The sequence below is a fragment of the Lactuca sativa genome, chromosome 3, assembly GCF_002870075.4.
Source record: "Lactuca sativa cultivar Salinas chromosome 3, Lsat_Salinas_v11, whole genome shotgun sequence".
Lineage (NCBI taxonomy): Eukaryota > Viridiplantae > Streptophyta > Magnoliopsida > Asterales > Asteraceae > Lactuca > Lactuca sativa.
In genome coordinates, this window is record NC_056625.2 from 112923052 (window position 1) to 112944994 (window position 21943).

At 37.1% G+C, this 21943-nt stretch overlaps 1 protein-coding gene across 1 annotated transcript; it reads right to left on the reverse strand.

Annotated features, from left to right (window-relative positions):
* Positions 1–1018: 1018 nt before the first annotated feature.
* Positions 1019–10151, reverse strand: LOC111885831 (CRAL-TRIO domain-containing protein C23B6.04c). Its single transcript, XM_023882063.3, has 6 exons — positions 9890–10151; positions 3335–3422; positions 3072–3248; positions 2882–2980; positions 2343–2591; positions 1019–1519 (listed from the first exon to the last, which is right to left on the reverse strand). Exons 2-6 carry the CDS (start codon positions 3395–3397, stop codon positions 1259–1261), a joined length of 849 nt encoding a protein of 282 aa, XP_023737831.1. The 5' UTR covers positions 3398–3422; positions 9890–10151; the 3' UTR covers positions 1019–1258.
* Positions 10152–21943: the final 11792 nt, after the last annotated feature.

The following is a 21943-nucleotide window of genomic DNA, read 5'->3' on the forward strand; positions in this document are numbered from 1 at the left end:
GTCATCTCAAGACCCATGAAGAGATACTTTGAGTGTATAGAGAATGAGAAGAAGGACCTTCTCTATTCCTCACATATATCGAGTGGGAATCTCGATCTAAGCTAAAAGTTGTTGGACGAAGTTAAAATAAAATGTTTTACTTGTGAAAAATTTGGTCATTATGTGTTAAGAGTATCCAAACAAGAATTCGCATGAGGAGGTGAACATCACTCAAACCAATAACAAAGAAGAGTATGTATTGACGATGACAACCCACAACAATATACACTCTATAAGGTGTCGAAGAAAAGAGTAATGTTAGGCTTCTTGCATCGGGAGGTGGAGTTGAGTTTTAGGTATTGTATCTCGACAACAGTGCTAACAACCAAATGACTGAACAAATAAAAAAAATCAAAATCATCATGACACTCGGTTTGGAGATGGTTCGAAGATCGACACGAAAGGCAAATTTCGATCTTGTTTTATTGCAAAAACGATGATCAAAACCTACTTAATGGGAATGGGAATCATGTTGATTTATATATTGACATTTTACGTGTATTCGACAACAATAACACTTTATTTTTAAGAGTAAATAGGTTCCCTAATCGAATTTACAAAACACGTTAAAAAATATGACAAACAATATGTCTTTTATCAACCAAAGATGATCACAACTGGTTGTGGCATGCGAAACTTCAACATGCCAATTTTTATGCCTTTAAAGATTTAGAGGAGAAGAACATGGTTCGGAAGTTTTTTAAAAGGTTCAAATGATCAAATGGAGCAAATGCTTTATATCGGGGTCAAAGAACGTGAAAAAGGACCTCAAGTTTAAGGGTGAGAATTTGATATTGAACTACATCGAGTTGCATATAACAATGATGAAATATGCATCCACTTGTATCACATGCCAATTCAGATACGCATATATCCTTTTTATATTGTCCATGTGTTGTTTAAATTTTACTTATATGACATAGATGAGAATGAGACAGATATGACATTATTATAGACATAAAAGAACAATATAAATAAATTATCAAAAGTTCAAAACCATTCTTTACCTAAAAAAATAAATAAGCATACATTTATTTTAATCATATCATGATATCTAATAAAATTTATCAGTTACATATTAACACATGTAACTAATCGGCAATTCAAGTTGCATATAAAAATATATGTTACTCTTAGTTACATGTTACCATATGTAAATAATTAGTTACATATATATTAATAACCAACCATTATACATTTGGTTTGTTTCCTCTATAACTTAACTTGTAGTTTCGGAATGACCATTGGTATCATTATTATCCGACTCCCAAAACTTGGCCTTTTTTATATCATCTTCAACCATCAATTTAGAAAACTCTTCATGGTCATAATTTAAATTGAAGTTAGCTTTTCCCCCAAACTCACGTGGAAGATTATCGGTATCAAAATACGACTTCATAATCTCGATACTCTCTTTGTCGTTTGGATAAACAAATTTTATCTTCAAATATGTTTTCGGGTCTATGAAGTAACTTATTACCTGAATACAAGATTTGGATTAATACATTTTACTTGGTTTTCATTGCATCTAGTAACAAGAAGTTACCCATTTTACCATGAAATCGACTTTTATGTCAACATGGCAAATTTGATCACAATATGTCCATGTGGCGTTGAAAATGACATTATGTTGATCTAAAATATTAAAGTTAAATAAAATGTTCAAAACGCCATGTACACATATTATGATCAAAACTTGCATATGTGGATGACATCATGACACGTAGACATCAAAACCAGTTTCATCTGTTATAGAATGTTATAATGGTCAAACGAGACGATTTTTTTTGTGGCATTGGCATCTTTATTAAAACTTTCATGGCTAAATTGGTAAATTAGCATAACTTCGGGGCTGTTTGATATGCGTCTTGGGGAGTTGGGGGTCTGGAAGTTCGATCAGATTTAGACTGTTTGACACTACACTTAGGTCTCGTTTGATAGACATCTTTCCAATTCCAAACAAATATTTCTGGCTAAATGGACCGGAAATGTTGTTTGATTTGCACAAAAAATAGGGTCTCTCTGTAAGATGTCTTTCCCAGAAAGTCCGAAAACTTTCCCAGATATCAACTATCAAACGGGCCCTTAGAAGCCACTGATTCGGTCCTCTCTCCTCTAAAGTGCCTCTTACTCGGTCAGATATGAGATTCAAGGATGAATCTTACTCGGTCAGACATTGACTTAATCAACAACTATCAAACAACCTTTTAATTGGCCGAATATGACATTAACCCTTTTTTTTATATATGGTTAATTTTATAGTAACAAAAATGAGAGATATGTATGAGATGGAGATGCGATACCTTAAATAATGCTTGGAATATTTTTGGAGGATTATAAAGGACAATGATGGCAAGTCTCTCAGGGTAATGAGATTGTGTCACATTTATGATATCTCGAGCTGTTTTCGGTTGGATATTTGTTGCATTCATCGAATATCCAGTGAAATCAATCAACCAAGACATTTGTTCTTGGCCTTCCGGAAGGTTTAAAATCGCGTTCTCTATCAGATACACCAAATGACGAACATTACCCTCACCCGTTTTCGTATTCTACAACATAATCGTAAAATTTAGGCATTACATATTACTTTCTTTTTTACTTAACAAACTTAATGAAAACATGACTTAATATAAAACGAAATCATCTGGTTCCATTAGGGTATAATTTCTAAATTAAATTATAATTTTTAGAAAACATTTTTACTTTTTTAAATGATTTAAAATAAGATTACAAAAAACAACTATATTCGATATAAATTGACCTTATTATGACCATATATTTTTGACAATGATTAAAATTTAGTGTTAAGAATTTAAAGGGAGATGGATTTAGTACAAACCTGTTTCCCTGGTCTCATGATGAGAACAGGCCTTCCAAAACGATCAACAAAATTAGCTCTCGAGACTTTACCTGTTTTACCTTCTTCTTCTACTTGTTCCTAGAAATTCCATTAAAAATAAATAGTAAAATACATAATTTTGATTTTTTTTTTCATTTTATTAAATTACCAAAATAAATCACCAACTTACCCAACGAATTTCATGAGGTTTGTAATTTGACCTCCATTCAAGTGTGTCCTCTAACATCTTTTTGGCTTTTTCAAGATTCCAGCTTCTGGCTTCCAGATACCTTCTTAAACACGCATCCGTACAAAATTTTGATGCGTGCCCAGTGAGGGGCCCAATCGCAACCCTAAGCTCTTTAATCTGTTATTATTATTATTTTTTTACATTATATTATTAAAATGAATTTGTTTCAATAATTTATGATTTTGTGGTTAATTAACAATTACCATTTTTTCATGATCCAAAGGTTGAGCTACATGTTGGTTTTGACCACGCCATTTTTGTAACATGTTTGTCAATATTAGCGATCTCGATCTGCGTTGGGTGTTTGATGCAATGTTACATCACATAATTAATGAATAATAAGTGGTGATTTAAGTTAAGATATCTAATCTGATTTGTTTTTTTTTTAATATGCTAATTGTAGATTAGGGAAATTAATGAACGTCGCATTTGAGTGTCAAAATGATTAATGCGCTTGTTAAATGATTGGGAGATGTAGATTTCACGACTTGTACCAAATTTTTGGTTTGATGTTTATATATAAAGGGTGATTGGATGTTTATTTTGAAAGAAAATGATTGTATGATATTAAATAATTATAACTAGAAGATAACGTCTATTAATATATTACCTTTTTTTAAGAATCGTTGAACCTAAAACTATGGTTATGTTTGGCGTACTAACTGAAAAACTAGCTATAAAAAACTAGCTGATAGCTGAAAAACTAGCTGATAAAAAATAACGTTTGGTAAAACTAGCTGAAATATATAAAATTACATAAAAAGACATATAGGAGTATGTGTTTCTATAATTAATTAAGGGACTTATTTGGAAAATTTTAAAAAAACTCATAAAAAGCTAGTCTAAGTAGCTTTTCAAAAAAGATAGCTTAAAAGTTACTTTTTGGTTTATTAAACACGACAACATAAAAAAACTCGAAAAATAAGCTAGCTGTGGCGCGCCAAACACAGCCTATATTTCCGCAATATGATTTTTTTTTTTATTTTTTTATTTTTTTTTGCTACGAAAATTGTTTTTGAAGATCCTACAACAAAAAATGTTTTAAATTTTGATGATTTAGAGTTTAATAGCCATGAGATAGATAACTCACAATTTAATAATATTTTTTTTATCATCCGAAAAAATATCGTCAAACATATCAAAATTAATAAAGTTAGATATCAATATCTTCCAAATTTAAAAACAAAAAACAGAATATGTTAAAAATTTCAACTATAAATGTTGTCATATAAGTGTTGAAAAAAATATATAAATTAATGATTGATTATTCAACTGTCAATTATAAACGCTTTAAAAACTTATTAATTGTTATGAATTATGATGATGAATAAATGCCGCCTTTATCCTATTTTTGCGGAAAAAATAAATAAACGGCTACAAATAATAAGACATTAATATATTAAAAAAAATAGCAAAATAAGTCGATTATTTACACATTCAAAGTATAGGGACACACACGTTTGAAATTTCCTTTTAACAGATAAATAGAATCTCCAGCAGCATACAAAGTAAAAGTTTATAGCTGAATATAAACGTTTTCTCCACCAACGTGTATAAATATACATAAATTAATTCTAGTTCCCACATGTTGCAAGAATAATAATTGAGTTTTCATTGGTTATATTTCTTTGCAAAAGACCTTGAGATTTTGTTTTTGGTTATAGTTATTTCGTTTTATTTTAAAATTGTAAATTGTAATGGTTAAACCATAAAACAATCTAATTTGAATGATTAAACGGAAAAAATATTCTAAATTACAATAGTTTTTATATAACTAAATGTGTTAATGTATTTTAATTTTTTTTTTGGGTATTTGACACCATAGAAAAATCTCCCAAATCAATTAGGCTGGACGGAGTGGGACTGCGGGGAAGGAACGGGAACCGATCCCGCAGTTAAGCACACCGCACCGTGGGTGCGGGAAAGGAACTGCGGGAAGAGGCTGGGGGAGAGAGTCCCGCTCTCTCTCTCTCTTCTAACCATTGGGTGACGAGTTTTTTTTTTCTTTTTTATTTAAACGGCTATATATATATATATATATATATATATATATATATATATATATATATATATATATATATATATATATATATATATATATATATATATATATTTTCCTTCCCTATTCTTAATCTATAAATATTCAAACATTTTATCATTTTTTTAACCCATAATCTATATTTCTCTGTAAAAAATATTACTCAACATGATCTTCATCATCCGATTCAACGGCAGTAGAGGAGACTAAGTTTATCGGTTCCGTCATGACGAAAACAGTTGCATACTATCAAAACCGACTAGGTGAAACATCACGTGCATGACCTAACCTAAGAAAGCCGCCGTTACGTAGAAATCACGAAGCCGGACACGATCGCCTTATAGAAGATTATTTTGTAGATGACGCCGTCTACGCTGTAAAGTTTTGACGTCGGTTCCGGATGAGGAAGAAACTATTTTTACGTATTGTTGGCGATTTGGAAGGCCGCTTTCCATATTTCCAATGGAAAATGGATGCAAGGGGAAAAAAGGTTTCTCTTCCATTAAAAAATGCACGACTTCAATTCGTCAGCTAGCATACGACATGAGCGCAGACAAATGAGACTAGTATTTTAGGATGTCAGAGCATACCATGCGGGAGTCTGTGTACAAGTTCTGCAAAACGATCTGTTTGGTTTATGGGCAACGATATTTGCGCAAACCAACTATCAACGATATCCACCAATTGTATACGGTGCATGAAGGCAAACATGGATTCCCTGGAATGCTAGGTAGTATCAATTGCATGTATTGGAGTTGATCATTATGCCCCAACGCATGGCGTGGTCAGTACATGAGAGGCGATCACAAAGAGCCGAAGATCATTCTAGAGGCTATCACATCACATGATCTTGGGATATGGCATGCATTCTTTGGTCCAACTGGTGCAAACAATGACATCAACGTGCTAGACCAGTCGTCTGTATTCAACGATATCTACCTTGGAAAGTCACATGATGTACCTTTTCAAGCAAATGGGGTAGCATATAAGCATGGATACTATCTTACTGACGGTGTATATCCTCCCTTGTCTGTTTTTGTGAAATCGTTTACATGTCCTAATGACCCGAAAAAAGAAAAAGTTTAAAGAGGCGCAAGAGTCAGCTAGGAAGGATGTGGAGCGAGCATTTGGTGTACTTAAGAGACGTTGGCAAGTACTAACGGTCAAGGCAAGGTCATATGAGGTGAAAAGGTTACAACACGTAATGTATGCATGTATCATATTGCATAATATGATTCTTGAAGACGAAGGAAGAGCGATATGCCGATACAACGAAAATGAAGGTTTGCCAAATGTCGAAGGAGTAGCCGTTGGTACACAAGAGTATAGGATGAATAGAAGAGAAGTACACAATCGCGACATTCATCAGACCCTTCGTGCTTATTTGGTGGATCACATTTATATGACTCATATTCAGCCCCCGCACAAGTTATCTCACGATGATTTGTTTGACGAATCAGACGAGGATTCTGATATGTTCGTCGAGAGTGAAGATTCCGCTGACAAGAGTGACGTTGGGGAGAATGATGCAAATGATCAAGGCGAGGACGAAGACGATGATTCCGAGTGACGTATCTAGGTTTAAATAAAATGAGGATATTAATTAATAATTTTTACTATGTTGTAGGTTGTTTGATTTTTTTTTTTTTTTGCGGTTTTTTTCTACTTATTTAAATATTAGGGTTAATGTAACTTTTATTTTACTTAATGAAATGCTTTTTATTTTTAATTAAATTTTATGTTTGATATTAATTTAAAAATTATAAATCAAAAAAACTATTTTATTTAATACTAGTATATAAAAAAAAGTGAGGGAAGGGTTTCTCACCCGTTCCTTGGCTTTTAGGTGAGGGAAAGGAGAGTGGGGGAAAGAGGGATATTACCCACCAAAAATAAGGAAAGTTTCCCTCCCACTCCTTCCAGTCTTATCAAAAAGTAGCAAAACTTTCTTTTTGGCTTTCAAACCGAAATAAATCCAAAACTACAATAATTTCTATGAACGTTTTACATTCGAATTTTTGTTAGAGTAAATTACATGAATGGTCCATATGGTTTGGGATAATTTGTGCGTTTAATCCCTAACTTATTTTTTTAACTCGGAAAGTCCATACTGTTTGTTTTTGTTACGCGCTTGGTCCATATCTTACCTAAAACGACTATTATTTACATAGAAAAAAATTGTGTGGCAGGTAAGGTAAGGTGAGGGGGTAGAGTTGGGGGTATGTTTATTTAAATAAATTAAAAAATCAAGGCAAAATAATATTTTTAGGTAAGACAGAGACCAAACGTAACAAAAACAAATAGTAGTGACATTCCGAGTTAAAAAATAAGTTAGAGACCAAACGTGTAAATTACCTTAAACCATAGGACTATTTGTGTAACTTACTCTTTTTGTTAAAATGCATTTTTGTGCTATCCATTTTATATAGTTTTGTTATAATTTACTGTTCAAACAGTTGACGCCATACAAGTCCTTCAACCAATTCTAAAAAATATCAACTTATTTTATATTGTTTTTTTTATTTAATTGTTTTTACTATTAAATTATTAAATATCTTTTATTATTTTAAATATTTCAAAAATTATTAAGTTATAATTTTATATCCTTCCTAATAAATAAAAAACTTTTTGACACTTGTCAACCTTTTATGTATTTGGACATATGTAATATTGTGGTTAAATCTTAAAAACTAATTTCTACTTGTCATTTTATGGTAATTTTTAATTTGCTTAATTAACTATCTAATATTTAGATTATAGAAAGTAATTAATGCGTCATTAATTTGTTTCATTATATTTTCAAATTTTAAAATGTTTCCTTCAATATATATAATTTTAAATTGATATGTTTCTTTTAAAGTTTATTATTATTTTAGACAAAATAAGTCTGTACAAAAAAAATAATCAAACTTTGTTGCTTTTTATTGACAAACTAAAAAAAATGTTATATAGTCAAAATATAATTATTTTTTGTAGTTTATTTTATTAATATAAATTGAATTATTTATTTATCCATCATTTTGTTTGTATATATATTTTGAAATTTTATTTAAAAAAATACATAATGTTTACACTTTGATATTTAATGTTTTCTTTAAAAAAAATATTTAAAGTTTATATCTTCATATATAATTTTTTTAATCAACCGATATAACACACGAGTTTCACACCTAGTATTTAATAAATAAAAAGGTAATTTCCTACTAACGAAGGAAAGGTGAGAAGAAAATAACCGTACTTATGATAAGAAGGTATACCTAACCTTATAGAGTTATAGGTTTCTAATACCTAAGATTTTTTTTTTCTATTTAAAATTTGATTTTCGTTTAAAACAGAAAAAAAAAAAACAATCATTTCAATCCCACTAATTTATGACGTATAGATTCAATTCCCATAAATTATACTAGTACCATTTATCTTTTAAAAAGAGAAGTACTTTAACCATTTGCATTTGGTAGGTGACATGCGTAAAGCATGAATTGTTTATAAATACAATTACGGAATTCAACCATTTGCTACAATATATATTTAAAATTTTGTTATTTCTTTTAATCCACATAATTTAACACAATAAAATCTTTAAATTTCCTATTGAATTTTAAAATGTATAATTACATAAATGATTTTCATTAAAGCAAAGTTAAATTACTAAATTACTTGACCAATGCTTTGATGCATAATTTTTAATGGATGACTTTATATTAAATGCATCCTATTGATTACTTATTGTACCTCTTTTTTTGGTAATAACTTGTTATATAAATATGATCAAGTTTTAAAATAATAATTAATAATAATAAGGAAAATAAATACAAAATGAACAATAGAAAGACAAATAATCAAAATGGTGAGTCTATTCGTATCCTTGATTACTATTTACTAAATTGTACCCTTATATGATGAGTGTGTTTATGAGTGAAAAGTACTATAACAACACCCAAAATCAAATCAATGAGGATATAATAAGTAAAAAAAAAATTTAAAAATTAAAAAAAAATTGATTTCATGGAACCCTGATTAATTTGATTAGTTAGCATACAACTAGCAATAAGTGTATCAATAGTAACATCTTGTATAATTTAAATGTCTTATTCTATCGATTTATTGACTTTTCTTAATTGAATTAATCAACTTAATAATCAAAGGAAAATGATAGTATCTAAATATATGATCGAGAATTCTTTTTTCTTATAATATACAAAATGAAATCATGTGAATTAAGTCATTAATCAACATCTTACATTTATTTTTCTACAAAAAACCAAAAACACCACTTTTTTGAATTCTTCCTTCCATAAAAATACTATACAAATTCTCTCTCCTTTTATTTTTACTTTAAACCACCTTTATGATCAAAAAAATCTATACCGAAAGTTTAAAAAAAAAATCAACATTAATCTAATAATACATTTCTAGATAATCAAACTTCGAATATAAATCCAGATTATACATTCATAAAACCACGTCGATTCTTCTTCTAAGTTCTAGCAACAAAACTTTTAACGATCAGAGTGCAAAAAACTTAACTAATTTATGTTCAGATTGAGCATATGAAAGCATAACAAACTCAGAATCTACACGAGAAACATGAAACTGCAAACAGATCTACCAGAAACTTAAAGCGAAAACGATCAACAATCCTAAAACATGAGCGATATCCGATATGAATTCACATAAATCAAACACGTAATACAATCGGCGAAACTCTGTAACAACATACCTGAGCTATGAAGATAAAGAAGGACAATAACTATCTCGTCTTCAATCGAAATCGTAGATGAGAGACGATGGACGTAGTAACAGAAAGGTGATCGGCGGAGGGTGGCGGAGAACGACGACAGTTTATCGAGATAGAGGCGGAGGGAGCTAAGGAGTGGTTTATGTATTTTATTATGTGATTTGAATTTATAATAAAAATAAGGTGAGAATTGAGCAGGAAAAAGGTAAGAAACGTAAGGAGTGTTTGGTTCAGGTTTTCCACGCCCGGAGAATATAGAGCGTGAGAAATGGGGAAAGCGAGACGCATTAGCTACTTGTACGGTACAAGATCGAAATCGTAATGGGATAAAGTACCGAAATTGTTCGCTAAGGCACAATGGGTCCCACCTAAACGGACCTTTTGGATTTTACTTTCGGTTCCGATAAAAGTTGAGTTAAGTTGCAAAAATAGTTCTTGTTGGGTATAAAAAGTTTTGGATTTGGTCGACATGTAGTATAAAAAGTCATTATATTTTATTTATTTGTATACTTTAAATGTTCTATTTTTATTTTTCTACTAAAGCCAACTTTTTTTGGAAAAAAAATATATGAGCGGATAAATAGTTCAATGAAATAAAGATGAACATTTGGACCTCCGGATGGCGAATTAGATTTGAACATTGGAAGCCTCAATAGGTCCAACCCAAGGTCCATTAATTTCTGTAAAATTAGTGTGGTCCAAATGTTCACCCCTACGTCCAAAAAATGTGTGAACCTCCCTTTTGATTTTGATAGGTTCTGTGTTCCATACATCATTGATTATTAGACCATGCAATCTATTTTTCTGTTCTTGCATTTAATGGTGTTATGGAAAAAACACGTGTTTTCATCACCATCAACAAGCCAACGGAATTTAGCGTTCTGTTGGATATCCAATTTTGCAAACTTCTCCAATTCAACAATCTTGGATTTACTATCTCTTCTTTCAGATAATTCCACCTCTGACACTCTTCTTAATTCAGCAAGATTCTCAATTTCATCTACTCTCTTCCATAACTTAATCAACTCCTTTGATTCCTTAACAGCATCTGTATTCCTCCATTTACAAATCGCTTTTCTAACAAAACGTAGTTTGGCTGTTAAAAACATATCAGGTGAACAAAAACCTCTAAAGGAGTTCCAAGCCTCTATAAAATTCGAATCAAAGTCTTCTCTATGCAGCGGGGAGTTGAAAAAATGGAAGGGGTGGCCCAAAATCTTGATTCGAGGGTTTGAGAACCAAAGGAGTGTGATCATAGTGCTCCCGAGGCAGAACTATAACCATGGAGAGAGGCTGTCGAGCAATGAAGTTAGAACATACCAAGTACCTGTCTAACTTACTGAGTTTTAAGCCATCATCGCACATATACGTAAATTTCTTTCCACCAAGATTGAATTCATGGAGACCAACTTTGACAATGAAGTTGTTGAAATCAATGGTTGTGGTTTTACAAAACTTGGAATTTACTCTTTCACATTCATAACGGACAACGTTGAAATCGCCGAGAAATATCCATATTCCATCAATACTTCCTTTTAACTGGAGAAGTTCAACCCATAGTAATATTTTTTCTCTAACTGATTGGGGCCATATACATTTACAATTGTGGTGCTTCCAGGAACACCAATCCATTGCCCTGATATAGCAAGAAAATTCTTAAAGGAAAAGGAATGGGACTTGATAAAAATCAAAGGATCCCATATGCTCACAATACCACCTGATCTACCAACTGGGTTTACAAATTCCACCTCATAATTTGAGTTACCCCAAGCACCTTGTAACGTCCCAAAATTCAAGACTAAAAATTTCTTTTAATAAAATATTACTTAAGTAAAATCATCATTTCAAAACATAAACAGAGTATTAGTTTTCAAAACACATGGTCATTATCAGAGTAAAACATTCCTAGGCTGACTAATCTATGGTGTGTGCCATGCGATCATCCCGAGCTCCATCATCCGCTACCGGAAGCACCTGAAACCAAAACTGAAAACCGTAAGCACGAAGCTTAGTGAGTTCCCCAGATACCACATACCATACAAACCATTCATAGCCAAGTACCATACGTAACCGACTTATCCATAATCAAGTAAGGTGCTATGTGCCAAACATAGTCTTGCCATTATGCCACGGGCCGCGCGTGGTCTTCCTGGTCAAGCCTGGGTCGCTCCCTGGGTCTTACAAACAAGTGCCAAGGGCCACCCCCTGGTCTTACAGACATGTGCCAAGGGCCACCCCTTGGTCTTTTATGCAAGTATCACAAAGACAACCGTACATACTACTCTACTTAGCTAAACATCATACAGTGTGCCAGAAGCCACCTCCTGTTCTTTCATATATAATAACATACCATGCGCCAGGAGCCACCTCCTGGTCTTTCATACATATTGCCTAGGGCTAACCCCCGGGTCTTCCTGTCATCCATAATAACATACTGTGTGCCAGGAGCCACCCCCTGGTCTTTCATGCATATTGCCTAGGGCTAACCCCCGGGTCTTCCTATCATACATAATAACATACTGTGTGTCAGGAGCCACCCCCTGGTCTTTCATGCATATTGCCTAGGGCTAACCCCCGGGTCTTCCTATCATACATAATAACATACTGTGTGCCAGGAGCCACCCCTGGTCTTTCATGCATATTCTAAATGGGCCGACATTGGTGCCTTAGACCCATACAAACAGTGAGGAGACTCACCTCACACTGCTGAACTCTGTTGATAATCCTCTGGCTGCTGACCGACAACTCTCTGAACCCCTGCTCCACTCGCTTCCCGAGCTACCAATGTCAAGGCAACACTGAGTCTAACTGACCCTCGAAAGACAACCAAGTCAACTCAGGTCAAAGTCAAAGTCCTGGTCAAAGTCAACCTTCCAGGTTAACCCTACTCGTCGAGTCACCCTACTGACTCGCCGAGTTCATAAGTCCAGAGTCCTTCCCCTCGCGACTCTACTCGTCGAGTCAGTCCATGACTCGTCGAGTCTACCGATTTCCGAGTCCTGACCTGTCAAACTCACCGAGTCTCTAATCGACTCACTGATTCGAGTCTAAACTCGAAGGGTTTGGGGTTTCGCGACCTGATTCGCCGAGTCCAAGAACAGACTCGCCGAGTCCAAGACAATCTTCATCCAACTCGCCGAGTTCATGCCCAACTTCATCCGACTCGACGAGCTGTTCATCCCACTCGTCGAGTTCCTCCTCATCTTCAAGCTACTCACCGAGTCCACTCAAAGGACTCGCCGATTCCATCCGGTCCTTCATACATGCAGAGGACTTTTGAGTCATGCAGGGACTCAAATCTGTAGATCTACCCTTCCCAAGCCTATTCCTCACGTAAAGTTGCAAACTTTACGTGTAGAGAAGGAGATCTAAGCAAAATACACCATAAACTAGGGTTTAAGGCAAGAAGGCTCCATAATCAGCTCAAGGGCATATACTTTATGGGACACTAGACCAAAACAAGCATGGATCTGAGGTAGCAACCTCAGATCTGGACTTCTAGCTCGAAATGGTTACTATCATGCCAAGAATGCCTAACACACACATAGATCTAGGTGCAAGGGAGTCCAAGGACTTGCTTATTACCTCCAAAAGCTCAGAAATGTCTTCCCAATCCCGGATCTATAGCCCCCTTTTTGCACTCTCAAGATTCTTCTTCTTTCTCCAAGCTTAATGCACTCTTCAAGGCAAAATTGGCTTAATCAATGGATATGACGGCTAGGGTTTGGTATCCAGGGCTAAAGAGGCAGTAAGGAACCCAAGGAAGAAGATTAAGACGTTTATATAGGCTCCAAGTCCGAATTTAGGGTTTTCCACGCACAGACCAGACTCGCCGAGTCACCTTGGCCGACTCGCCGAGTCGGTCACTTACTCCTCGGCCCGGATCCCGCTCGGACTCGCCGAGTCGCCCCTAAAATTAGGGTTTTCTTTCCTTTCTTAGCCTTCAAAACTTTGGGTGTTACAACTCTCCCCCACTTAAACTAAACTTCGTCCTCGAAGTTTGCTATGGCCCACCGCCTGCGATCTGCCTCCAATAACTCATCAATTAATCCAACACCAGCTGCCTACTCTGCTGGCCTCCCGCTCGGTCATTCCGACTAACACAAATCCTTGCGGATAATCATTTCGGGTCAAATCTGACCCTGATCATTCTGGAAACACAACTTACTCAGCCGACAACCTTCTGATACTCTCCGAGTATCGCAACTGAACCCATAGGGATTCACCCCTTCTTTCCTTACACGATTCCCTTGCCTTCCCAAGGCGATGCCCCAAAACAACTATCTCCCCTGCCACTGTGAAGACCCTATCTCCACCAAATCCATTACTCCCTCTACTTCCAGTATGAGTCATTATCGCCAGTATCCACTGGGCATTCTTTCTACTATAATTGGTGTCGAGCACCCCACGACCAATTATCTGAATTTCACCATAGACCGCTTGCCAGCACTGCTACTGGCTGGAATTTATGCTATTCCTTATCTGCCTTCTGGATGAACTGAGACCACCCTGGTCCCTACCAATCTACCAATATCTGGATGACCGGCCCCCACCGGTCGCTATCCCCAACTCAACTCCTAGTCGTTCCCAACGGCTTTCCAAGAAACTTCACCAATAACCGCTCAATCCACTCTGCCACTGAATCATACACCTGACACATTCGCTCTAACAAACAGGGACCGATGAATGCCACGGGCCACCCCGCAGTCTTGCTAAACCAATGCTACGGGCCACACCGTAGCCTAACCATACTCACATACGATTGCTGCGGGCCACACTGCAGTCTTGCTAATCTAATGCTACGGACCACACCGCAGTCTTACTAATCTAATGCTACGGACCACACTGCAGTCTTACTAATCTAATGCTACGGACCACACCGCAGTCTTACTAATCTAATGCTACGGGCCACACCGCAGTCTTAATATACTTCTCTTACTATCTAGCCACTGGTGAATACGACCATCCGGTAGTTTGACAACACCTTCCCACACCGACTAGCTGCTAGCGGATGCTACGACTAACCCATAGTCGATCATACAACACAATCGAGTACCCCCAAGTGGTACTCATGCCCCAAATGGAACTCCCAACCGATTCCTATGTAATCCGCGACCAGAAATTTCGAGGATGAGGTCTCACAATTGACAAGTTTTCCCAACTTCCAATTTACACTATCCTCCAATCATACAGTCACCTGAGCCGTCTTTCTTACTAACAGGAGAGCGAAACTTATCCCAGTTCCAAAACCCCTTCTACTCCCATAACCTGATTGTTTCTCCCCCACTTAGCCTCAGCTAAGTCTTTACTGCCTGCGAAAACCCGAAGATTTCCATTCCTTCCTTCCTTACACAATAGGCATGATAACCACCATCGCCCTGTCCCTGCTAGTGATCCGTATCTAGCCCACTCCAACTATCGTATGATTACCGAATACTAGATGAACACCGCCCGCATCCCTGATTCTAAAAAGAATCCTCTAAGCTCTGACTACTGTCCTTACAGTCTGAATAACTGGGCACAGACTCCTTGGTGATAAGCCACTTTCCTTGATGCTTCCGAAAGCCATCCCGAACGCCCAGATTAGAACCATCAAACCCTGATGATGGTGGCTGACCACTTCCCGAACCATTTTCAACCGTAACCGAGATGATACTGGACACTTCGAACCCGAAGTGAAAGATGACCTACACTAGCTACTAATAGCTCCTGGTATGCAATTGGCATATGACAATTCCAAAATACAATCCAAATACAAGCAGAGAGACAAATCATACATAAAATCGCCTGAGTCCAGGGTAAAAACTTCCCTAATTCACATAGGAATGAAAATAGCCATAGATATGTACCTTCAACATTCCTATCTGTAATCCAGATCTTCCGCATCTGTCACTGCATGGCACTACCCTCTCGCCCATCCGTAATCCTCATAGTCGCTGGGGCAGGCACACTCCCTGCTCCTCCCCTCATCGTCGGGCAGTCGGTCCTCTTGTAGCCCACCTGATTGCAGTGGAAACATAATGGGCTTGCCCCCCGTGGGTAGTCCCTGCTGACGTGACCATCACTGCCACACTTGTAGCAACCGGAACCCCTGGAACGACACACTCCCTCGTGCGGTTTCCCGCACGTGCTGCACTGACTTTGGCCCTGCCGACCCACTAATCACCGATCTGAAGTCTTAGGTCTCTTCCCGGGACCCTCCAAAGTGAATGTCTGATCTGACTTCCTCTTCGCAATGTGCTCCAGATCGATCTCCCTCTCCCTAGCTCTGGCAATCATAAAGTCCAGGGTCGGGCATGCCTAGAAGCTGACATGCTCCCGAATCTCCGCTCTCAACATGTCATGATAGCGGGTCCTCTGCATCTCATCATCCCCTGCATACTGAGGAACTAATAGGGCCCTCTCCCAAAACTTGGCGGTAATCTCCGCCACCGACTCTGTCGTCTGTCTCATGTCTAGGAATTCTCTGGCCAGCTGCTGAAGCTCCACTGCCGGCGCAAAATCCTCCCTAAACCTGGTCACGAAGTCTGACCAGGTCATAGCCTCGACGACCGAGGCTCCCAATGAGTCTCCAACTGACTCCCACCAATCTCTAGCTCTGTCTCTCAAACATGCCGCCGCAAAGCGGACCTTCGACCCATTCATGCAGAAGCTCGTCAACTGTGCAGACTCAATGTCTGCGATCCATCTCCTGGCAACAATGGGGTTCTTCACCCCATGAAAATCCGGCACACCACACCCTCTGAAGTCCTTGAAGGACAGCGTGCGCGTACTTACCTGGCCAGACGCCAAATCACTCCTGAAAGCTCGGAGGTGATCCTCCATCAGCTCAATGATCCCCTCCTTGATCGACCCGAAAATGACCGGGGTCGCCTCAAGGATGCCTCTCGTAATCTCAGATGCGATGAACTCGCGCAACCCATCATCAACTGGTTCGGATCCCGCGCCCGAACCTGATCCTGAACCGGATCCTGACCCGCCCACTGGTCTCTCTCGCAACGTCACCATGCTGGAAATATAACACAACCACTATCAGAATACTGATCACTGCTGCGAGGCCAAACACACGCACTACCGGGTTCCCGGTCTTGTCTCGGCCCTTCCCGAATCGAGTACGGATCCTCTGCTTTCAGTAGTACGGGCCCATACTACCTTCCACATCTATCCGTACTTTCCTCAGGAACTGCTTCGACTCCACCAGGTCCCTTTCTACTACTTCTGCTTCCAGCACTACCTCATCCTAGGCTGACCCTAGGGAAACCTCTGGCTCAACTCAAACCAGTCCTCAGCTGCTGAAGGCTTCCTTGCGATGACAATTAGTCATCACCTGGATACCATCACATGTGACGAGGCTCAGATAATCCTTCGAGTCAAAGACTCGTCCCTACAACGGTTAGACTCAAACAAGAGATGCGCAATAGGGCCAAATCCAGCACTATGAGATTATTCAACCCTGATCACATGTGACGTGACGTATCCACCTAATGGCTAACTCCCATTACTCAAAATCCCACAATGCACAAAGCAAACAACATTCGGACAAGGGGAAAATCTAACCACAACATACTCAAGCAATCATATCCAAATAGCAAGAATCTGAACTAGCATGCAACACAACTCATAAACTCAGGCATAACCTAAACAGGCTATCCTACTACTGTCTAATCAACACTATCATGCAGCTCAAAACATATAATAGGCACATAAGGCATCATTCCTAGATCCTTAGTCCTAATCTAGCATGCCGTTCTATCAACTGATAATCATAACATAAACTTGTATGGGTATTTTGGGGTACTTACTTGAGCTCAGTTGATTGCATGCACCACACCTCTTTTCTCTTTTCAAAGTTCTTTTCTTTCCGAATTCTTTTTGCTTTTCTAAAACCATTTTCTTTATCAAAACTCTCTTTTACAAAACTGTCTTTTGATTTTGAAAACTCTTATACCAATCCCTCAGTTTGAGTTCAGACATGCTCGAGAGCATGTCCGAATCCCTCAAACCAAGGCTCTGATACCAACTTGTAACGTCCCAAAATTCAAGACTAAAAATTTCTTTTAATAAAATATTACTTAATTAAAATCATCATTTCAAAACATAAACAGAGTATTAGTTTTCAAAACACATGTTCATTATCAGAGTAAAACATTCCTAGGCTGACTAATCTATGGTGTGTGCCATGCGATCATCCCGAGCTCCATCATCCGCTACCGGAAGCACCTGAAACCAAAACTGACAACCGTAAGCACGAAGCTTAGTGAGTTCCTCAGATACCACATACCATACAAACCATTCATAGCCAAGTACCATACATAACCGACTTATCCATAATCAAGTAAGGTGCTATGTGCCAAACATAGTCTTGCCATTATGCCATGGGCCGCGCGTGGTCTTCCTGGTCAAGCCTGGGCCGCTCCCTGGGTCTTACAGACAAGTGCCAAGGGCCACCCCCTGGTCTTACAGACATGTGCCAAGGGCCACCCCCTGGTCTTTTATGCAAGTATCACAAAGACAACCGTACATACTACTCTACTTAGCTAAACAGCATACAGTGTGCTAGAAGCCACCTCCTGGTCTTTCATACATATTGGCTAGGACTAACCCCCGGGTCTTCCTGTCATCCATAATAACATACTGTGTGCCAGGAGCCACCCCGTGGTCTTTCATGCATATTCTAAATGGGCCGGCATTGGTGCCTTAGACCCATACAAACAGTGAGGAGACTCACCTTGCACTGCTGAACTCTGTTGATAATCCTCTGGCTGCTGACCGACAACTCTCTGAACCCCTGCTCCACTCGCTTCCCGAGCTACCAATGTCAAGGCAACACTGAGTCTAACTGACCCCCGAAAGACAACCAAGTCAACTCAGGTCAAAGTCAAAGTCCTGGTCAAAGTCAACCTTCCAGGTTAACCCTACTCGTCGAGTCACCCTACTGACTCGCCGAGTTCATAAGTCAAGAGTCCTTCCCCTCGCAACTCTACTCGCCGAGTCAGTCCATGACTCACCGAGTCTACCGATTTCCGAGTCCCGACCTGTCAAACTCACCGAGTCTCTAATCGACTCACTGATTCGAGACTAAACTCGAAGGGTTTGGGGTTTCGCGACCTGACTCGCTGAGTCCAAGAACAGACTCGCCGAGTCCAAGACAATCTTCATCCAACTCGCCGAGTTCATGCCCAACTTCATCCGACTCGACGAGCTGTTCATCCCACTCGTCGAGTTCCTCCTCATCTTCAAGCTACTCGCCGAGTCCACTCAAAGGACTCGCCGAGTCCATCCGGTCCTTCATACATGAAGAGGACTTTTGAGTCATGCAGAGACTCAAATCTGTAGATCTACCCTTCCTAAGCCTATTCCTCACGTAAACTTGCAAACTTTACGTGTAGAGAATGAGATCTAAGAAAAATACACCATAAACTAGGGTTTAAGGCAAGAAGGCTCCATAATCAGCTCAAGGGCAGATACTTTATGGGACACTAGACCAAAACAAGCATGGATCTGAGGTAGCAACCTCAGATCTGGACTTCTAGCTCGAAATGGTTACTATCATGCCAAGAATGCCTAACACACACATAGATCTAGGTGCAAGGGAGTCCAAGGACTAGCTTATTACCTCTAAAAGCTTAGAAATGTCTTCCCAATCCCGGATCTACAACCCTCTTTTTGCACTCTCAAGATTCTTCTTCTTTCTCCAAGCTTAATGCACTCTTCAAGGCAAAATTGGCTCAATCAATGGATATGACGGCTAGGGTTTGGTATCCAGGGCTAAAGAGGCAGTAAGGAACCCAAGGAAGAAGATTAAGACGTTTATATAGGCTCTAAGTCCCGAATTTAGGGTTTTCCACGCACAGACCAGACTCGTCGAGTCACCTTGGCCGACTCGCCGAGTCGGTCACTTACTCCTCGGCCCGGATCCCGCTCGGACTCGCCGAGTTCCTCCTTGGACCCGCCGAGTCGCCCCTAAAATTAGGGTTTTCTTTCCTTTCTTAGCCTTCAAAACTTTGGGTGTTACACACCTTCGAAATCGATTGTATTTGAGTCTGTTACCCATGTTTCATGTAACCCAATAAAGTCTACATTTTGTGAGGTCTTTAGTCTGCGTATCCAATCGATTTTGTGAGTTTTCCCACACCCCCTTATGTTGAGACTTAAACAATTCATTGAGGAATTTTTGCCACACCATTTCCATTGTCGACGATATCTCCATGATGATTGGATCGTCATTTGCAAGCTGAAAACCAACATCTTTACCTATCTTTAGGAGACTTGAAATCTTTTTGAGGGGGAATCCTTGTCTACTGATCCATTAGTTGTTGTAGTCGTTTAAGGGCGCATTGAGATTCAAATCTAGCAGCTGAGGGGTCGGAGCAGTTGCCACCACATCTCGCAGAGGAAGTTTTCGTGTTGCGAGCCCAAAACGGACAATATTGTGATACATGCAAGAGAGATGTTGCAAATTCATCCAGTTGATGAGTATCATTTATAGGTCATTAAAACTTGATGGATTTCATTTATAGGCCCATAAAAATGTCACAACCATTTTTTATATCATGTCATTAATATATAGACTTTTATCTCTTATAAATTTGTTTACACTAGCCGACGTTTAAAGATTTATAAATGAGTCGTATCAATTTGTTTGTTAGTTTAATCTATAGCTTTCATATTAAATCACAAAAAAGATGTTTATAAAACTAAAATATATGCTATAGCGGACTAAATTTTATAAAACCAACTTTCAAATGTATATAGAAAAGCATTTGATAAAAACATATTTAATATTTGTCTTATTTTGAACGAGTCGATAAGATCTGTAATCTATTTTATATTTTTATTATGTATTGTTTTTAAAAAATTAAGCTAACATATTGAAATTAGTAAGATACAAAATGAAAAATAGTATTACAAGAATGTAATGTGTATACATTACAATAGTATCTCCAATCTTATTTTAGTTTTGCTAGTACACTTTATTTATAAACTATAAACCAGAGTAAATGCTCCAATTCAACTATATTTTAAACTATATAATAGAAAAATGAATAGTTAATTCTAAATTTAGAATGTAAATTATACCATCTTCCACGCATTCTATTTTTACGTTTTATTTTTAGAATGTAACATAAAGTTTATAATGAGGTTGAAGATTGAATCACTCTAAGCTCTATTTTACAATTCAAAAATAAAATATAAAAATAGAATTTGATTTAAAATGATCTAAGACAAAAGAGATGTAATATAAATTTAAATCTAAACTAGAGTGGTGGACCGGATTCATTCCAAACTATGCGTAAAGAATTAATGGAGTGTTTCTTAACATCTCTGGTCCTATGGACCTTCAACATTTAATCTATAGTGGCATGGCAAAATCCAATCTTTGATATTTTAAAGTCGTCTCTTTACATACTTGAGGTTAACTTAACAAATTCATACAATCATACAATATATAATAACTTGTTAAAAATATAAAATTAGTTAGAGTGTCTTCTTCTATCATAAAAACCATCACGATTATCAAGTGTGATTTAATTTAAAGGACCATAGAATGACAATTTTTCTTTTAGAAAGATATATCATTTCAAAGTTGAAGTTTGTATTATACGAACTAGGTGTAAGACTCATGTATTATATGAGTTCATTTAAAAAAAATATATATGAAATTCTAAACATTTGAGAAATTTGAATTTATAATAAAAAAAATAAAATAATATTGAATTATTAAAATTGAATTGTTTGTTTTTCTTTTAAATCAAACAAATAATTTAGATAAATAAACAAAGGAAGCTAATAAAACATTAATTTAGAAATTTAAAAATTAGAAGGAAGTCAACTAATGAAATTGATATGCGTTTATTGCAATTATTACATTTAAATATTATGTGGAAATTAATAAAATAAAAAAACCATGTGAAAAAAAAATTAATTGAAAATAACCACAAAATAACATGTGGCAAAATCAATAAAAATATGACATGTAACAAAATGATTTTTATTTATTAGGGAGGATATAGTTATTTATTATGGAGGATATGA

Coding starts and splice junctions, on each gene's coding strand:
- LOC111885831 (XM_023882063.3), bottom strand. CDS start 3,397: ATGTTACAAAAATGGCGTGGTCAAAACCAACATGTAGCTCAACCTTTG. Junction 2,981..3,071: donor AACCTCATGAAATTCGTTGG/GTAAGTTGGTGA, acceptor TGGAATTTCTAG/GAACAAGTAGAAGAAGAAGG. Junction 2,592..2,881: donor TCATGAGACCAGGGAAACAG/GTTTGTACTAAA, acceptor ATTATGTTGTAG/AATACGAAAACGGGTGAGGG.